Raw genomic sequence first — 5,843 nt, 5'->3', positions numbered from 1 at the left:
TATTAATAAAAAAATAATATATCTAAGAATAAATATAGTATATTTTTACTATAAAGTGATAAACACAAATTTTAAGAAATTGAACATTAAATGTATTTAATCATATAATTCAAGGACCAAAACTAAAATTATTTGGTAATAATCTTATTAAAACGACAATTAATTTCTTACTATTGGCTAATCTACAGTACTAAGGGGTCGTTTGGTAGGAGGGATAGGATGAGCTGGATTATTAATCCAATGAGATTGGAATTAATCCTATGTTTGGTTGGTGGGATAATTTTTTTGATATCCCACCAATCCCATGTAGATGAGATAAAAGGTGGGATTAGTCCCACATAAAGGGTGGGATTAGTAATCCCATCTTATTCCACCCAATCTCATTTACATGGGATAACTTATCCTCCTACCAAACGACCCCTTAACTGATAGTACAGAACAACTTTACCCAGTACATATATAAAACTTAAATTCAACATGAAATGATGAAATTTCTAATATTAAGCCCCCGTATTAAACAACAATGAACGAATATTTATTTACTGCTAGTAGGAAAAAAGAAGAGTACATTTTCTTTCTCTACATTATACTTTCCTCCTGTTTCTAGCTACACAGAAACATCAAAACACATCACATATATGGCTCTAAGGATTGGTGCTTTAAAATTTAAGAAGTCTACTGAATAGGAACAAAAGTATCTCCACAAAGATCTGTTTTAGTTGGTCAGTTGACTCTTTTGTTCTTGATGCACTTTTGATTACCACTGATTTGTTTTGATCCACCCATAGACCTTCATTCGAAATTACTGCACAAATTAGAGTAACAAAATCTCAGCTTTTAGTCATGCACAAAAACAAAACAAAAAAATCAATCTAACTTAATTCTAATTTATATAACATGCTTTTTCTTTTAATTCTTCTAAAAAATAAATAACATAATTTTATATTTGAAATCATTTAATTTTAGATTTCTCATTTTACCCTTAATATGATGATTTATAGCACTTAAATGTTATGAAATATTTTAAACTACAAGTTTCAAAAGTCTTTATTTCTTTCTTAAATTTCATTTCAGGGAAGGGCTGATCTAATTTATTAATACAAAAAAAAAAGTTGTTACTATTACTCAATCTTGAATGATTAATAATAAACTTTTAATTTGTCTTTGGTCATCGTCCGTAGCATAAGAGGATGTATATATTTGCCCATGTTTTAGTATATAATTTCTAAACAAAAATTTCCTAATCGCATTCTACAATAATTTTTTATTCTTCTTTCTTAACTTAAAGAACATTTCAAACAGGTGGCGACAACAGATCAATCTTAAGTCAGTGCCTTTTAGTCTTTTGTCTTGTTGAATATGACGTATGGAGAATTATTATAGATGGCATTTTCTAAGAATAATATTATCTATGGGCACCTGAGAAATGGAATTTGGGAACTGGAATTGTTGAAACATAAGTGATGTTGAACTATCCAGGAGACGATAGCCACTAGTTGTGTTCGCCACTGCTGCTTCCAAGTCACTTGTACTCTGATCATAGTTCAAGGAAAATAGAAGAGTATTTAGCTTAATACGTTGAGACCGTAAAAAAGATTACACTATCAATATAATCTTACTCATTACAATAGATTGTTTACTTTATTTTCTAGTTATCAAATTAGACTTCTTACGGACAGTTACGTATTGCAACATATCTATGTAGCAAGGAGCGGATATATGTACTCTGTCCAAGTGCCACATAACACTGCTTCGTCGATTATTATATATAGATATAAACAAAGTGATTAGGTATAAATATAAACAATGATAACGCTTGTCATTATAGTAATTTATTCACTTCTTTAATTATTGAAACTATTTAAGAGAAATTATGTATAAGTGATAACTGATAAGACACTGTATGTACCTGGTCAGGTCTGACCATGAGAGCATCTAACTCCATGCCGAAGTCATAGTACATGGGATTCAAAGAAGCAAGCTTCATGGATAGAAACTGAATCATAGAAAACATGATCATGTTGATTAATTAAAGTTTTAGGTGGTTTATTGATAAATTTTACGTAATACATTATTTATACATAGTAGTATAATTTATACCTCAACTTGGTTTTGCAAGGACTGGACATAGTTGATAATCTCATCCAGCATGAGGGCCTTTCCAGTTACCTGATTTCATTAATGCCACATGAAACTTGTCAGGGAGAGAAAATAGAGAGCATAAATGTCTATGGCATTGGTCTGTATAGAAGGTGAAAGACAACATGAAGAGAAATTGTTGAAACTAGGTCACCTTGTCACAACCAGGAACAAGTGCTTGCAGTTTCTTCATCCTTTCACTTATTTTCTCTCTCCTCACCTGAAATCGTGTCATTTAGCTAGATTAATCATTAGCAAAAAGTTTCAACAATAAGTTGAATTCAAGAGCATTGGTTTGGGAAATTTCATGCCTATTTAATTTTTATATATTATTCCAAGTCACTTCAAATAATTACAGATAAATACTTATAATTATAATAAGTGAAATCGACCAGTTGGAAAATAAAACAGCCCGCTATAACAAGTTGAAACCAGTGCACGTAAGTTGAGGCTAAGTTATATTCCCTTGTCCCAATTTATTTGATACTTCTCACTTTTTGAGATTCAAATTATATGAATATTGACCAACATTTTAAGATGTATTTTTTCACCAAATTGATATGAGAAAAAATTGCAACTTATAGTACTTTTCATGTAGTTTTCAGATATATAAAAATCTTAAAATATTAAGCTAATCTAATCCAATTTAACTTCAAAGTTTAGTCAAATTGATTCTCGGAAAGCGAAAAATATCACATAGATTGGGGCTGAGGGAGTGTACATATTGTAAGGAATTTTTACTCTATCAGGCACTTTTACGTGTCGTAGCAAATAGGGCTGCTTATCGGACGGATAGGGCGGATAATTACACTTAACGGTTCGACTTATCAGTTATCGGTTTTTAAATGTGTTAATCGGCTAGCCAACCGATAAGATATCGGTTGGTTTGATATCGGGTTAGCAATTATCGGACGGTGTATCGGCTAAATATAAGAGATGATAAAAATTAAAATCAACATGTAAATTGCTACTATTTCTTCAGTTACTTTTGATAAAGTACATTTGCCTACCATTTTTTAAGACTTCTGTCCCGCTTTCCAGTATCTAATGTCAAGTTCTGGCATTTCTTTGAAGCAATTTAATTGGATGTGCTCTAAAAAATTCAGAAAAAACATCAAAAACTCTTGTGCTATAGGGAATATAACACTTAATGTGGCTTTAGCTTTAGGTTTATAATAGATATTTCATATATCTAGGGTTGAAAATATAAATATAATAGTTCTTAACGGATTAACGGTTTATTCGATAAGGAAATTAAGTAATCCGTCCCCGCCCGATAAGCCGTTAATAATAATATTTTAATCCGATAACCCAATACTAATAAGATAATAAGCCGATTTTGCGGTTGGGTTATCGATTACGATTCGGCTTTGAACAACTCTAGTAGTAGATAGCCTGTCTTATTTTCAAAATTATAATTTTCACTTTTTTAGATTGTTTTCTTATAAATATCATTTGTTTGACAATATGGCCTTAAAATGGTAGAAATGAAAATGCAAGATTTATTCTACAGTAGTAGCAATTTTTACCCTTTCAGCAAGACTGTGCCTGTCTGTTGCCTGACCCTTTCGTGCTCTAACATGAACATATCCTGTAGGGGCCTCTTCAGGTGCATTCTTCTCATCTTTCTTGCTAACCTTAGTTTTTTTCTCTTTGGTTACATGACCCTTTTTTTTCTTTTGATTTTTTCCATGATCAGCCTCACTTACATTCTACAAACAAGAAATAATTGTGGTAATCAAAACAGAAAGGAAATATCAAATCTTTAAAACTTGACCAGATACATGTAATGAAAGTTACTTAATTACCTTAGATTGAGCAGAGGTCATGGAAGAATTAGACCCTTCACTGTTTCTTTTTCTGTCCATTGGAGTAATTGGTTCCCTACTTTCCCTTTTATCTGTGACTGAAGAAAAATTGCTTTTGTTTGTCACATGAGAGGGTTCATTATGGCAGCTAATTTCATGAACACTACTCATATTGACAGGTAACTGTTGCAAATTAGATTCAGGTTGGTAAAATTGAGAAATTAAATTTGGTACAGTACTTCTAGTGTTGTATGGTTCCTCAAAAAAACCAGACATCTCAATGGGCAGGAAAACTGAGTCAAGATGAAAAGAGTTACTGTATGGAAAATTAGCTGACATTGTTCTGTTTATGATATTACTACTATTTGCTTTGGAATTACAAATGGAAAGGGTTCAAGAAAGTGATGGAACACAAAAATGGTAAAATAGATGTAGCTGTCCAGGCAAAGGAGAAAAGGGAAAATATTTAAAGGTGTCTGAGAATTAAAATAGGGTCAGGGTTTATATAATGATGAAGGGAGAGAGAAAAGGATATCCTTTATAGCTCATTCCAATGCAGTTTCTCTGCATTTGACTGGTGTTATCAAACTTGACTTTGGGGAAAGGTGGTAATCCCTCCGATTCAAAATTTTAGCATATTTCTTAGAAAATTACAATTCCCTCCGAATTAAAAGAGTGTCCACTTAGTCATTTATGTATTCCTTAATAAAATATTAACTTTTAAAAAAAATAAGTAATTTGACTAAACTGCCCCTAATTAAATTGGGACAAAGCTAAAAAAGTAAGATTAATTCTTTCTTGATTTGATAATTGAACACTATTTTTGACTAAAAAAAAGCTAAATGGATACTCTTTTTTATCGGGAGGAAGTAATTCCTAACCAAACAAGGGATTTTGACTAAGCAAATCTTAATTGAATACTACCTAATCAATATTGTTTCTTGATTACATAAAAACTCACTTATCTAAATAAGGGTAAATTTTAAAGAAAATAATTAGTTTCTTCTTTATTATGTAAGTGGACATTTATTTTGAATCAAAATAAACTGGATAAATGGATATTTATTAAGTACCGAAGGGAGTAATAAAGATGATATTCTCTCTATCCCACTGATGTCACAGAATTTGACTGATCAAGAAATTTAAAAAAGAAAAATTACTCCATATGTCTTAATATTTCTAAACAAAAAGTATGTCATTCTTTTTAGGACATATTAAAATATATGACACATATAAATTAGGATGGAGGGAGCAACATATTATCTACCAACAAACCTTGTGTCCTTTTTGAATTATTTTTTAAAATAATTCTCCTTTAACATATTATTACTAATTTATACTTTCATGATAATGCTGTTAAAACAATCGAAGCATTTAAATCTAGTAGACCTTTCCGTTAAATCTAGTACTTTTTGTTAAAATTCATTCTCCTTCTTTTATAGTGTAACTAATTAAAAGAATTTAAGTCATATTATACAGATGGTTGGTGTAAAGAAATTTTACATTATAAATGTATTTTCACATGCTATACCTTATTCACTACTAGAAATCTCTATTTTCCTACCGAATTTCCCACTGAAAAATGATCAATGGCTATTTTTCACTGAATGTTGGTGGGAAAAATAAAAAAAGTAGTGTTTTCACATGAAAAAAATAAAAAATTTCGCAGCGTTTCAATGAGAATCTATTTCCCATCATGCATTTTCCGAGCGAGCTAGCTCGGTGGGAATAAGGTGAAAAAATCATTTTTGTAGCACAAATTTCCCACTGAATATAGGTGGGAAAAACCTTCGTTTCTAGTAGTAATTATCACTTTATTTTTATGTTAGATTTGTAACAACTTACAAGTTTTTTTTTTTTTTTTTTTATTGAAAAGATACTACTCATATATTCACA

The 5,843-nt window shown here is 30.6% G+C and overlaps 1 protein-coding gene across 1 annotated transcript; it reads right to left on the bottom strand.

Annotated features, from left to right (window-relative positions):
• Positions 1–493: 493 nt before the first annotated feature.
• LOC132625965 (transcription factor bHLH137-like) lies at positions 494–4,461 on the bottom strand. Its single transcript, XM_060340653.1, has 7 exons — positions 3,948–4,461; positions 3,669–3,851; positions 2,294–2,359; positions 2,101–2,169; positions 1,910–1,996; positions 1,420–1,533; positions 494–805 (listed from the first exon to the last, which is right to left on the bottom strand). Exons 1-7 carry the CDS (start codon positions 4,284–4,286, stop codon positions 803–805), a joined length of 861 nt encoding a protein of 286 aa, XP_060196636.1. The 5' UTR covers positions 4,287–4,461; the 3' UTR covers positions 494–802.
• Positions 4,462–5,843: the final 1,382 nt, after the last annotated feature.

The sequence above is a fragment of the Lycium barbarum genome, chromosome 1 (assembly GCF_019175385.1).
Source record: "Lycium barbarum isolate Lr01 chromosome 1, ASM1917538v2, whole genome shotgun sequence".
NCBI classification, from domain to species: domain Eukaryota; kingdom Viridiplantae; phylum Streptophyta; class Magnoliopsida; order Solanales; family Solanaceae; genus Lycium; species Lycium barbarum.
This window is presented reverse-complemented; position numbering and strand designations above follow the sequence as displayed.

What these genes read in the sequence shown, in the direction of transcription:
- LOC132625965 (XM_060340653.1), bottom strand. Translation starts at nt 4,286, where the DNA reads ATGTCAGCTAATTTTCCATACAGTAACTCTTTTCATCTTGACTCAGTT. An exon ending in GGCACAGTCTTGCTGAAAGG is followed by an intron (nt 2,360 to 3,668) that starts GTAAAAATTGCT and finishes ACACGATTTCAG; the next exon opens with GTGAGGAGAGAGAAAATAAG. An exon ending in TTGTTCCTGGTTGTGACAAG is followed by an intron (nt 2,170 to 2,293) that starts GTGACCTAGTTT and finishes TAATGAAATCAG; the next exon opens with GTAACTGGAAAGGCCCTCAT.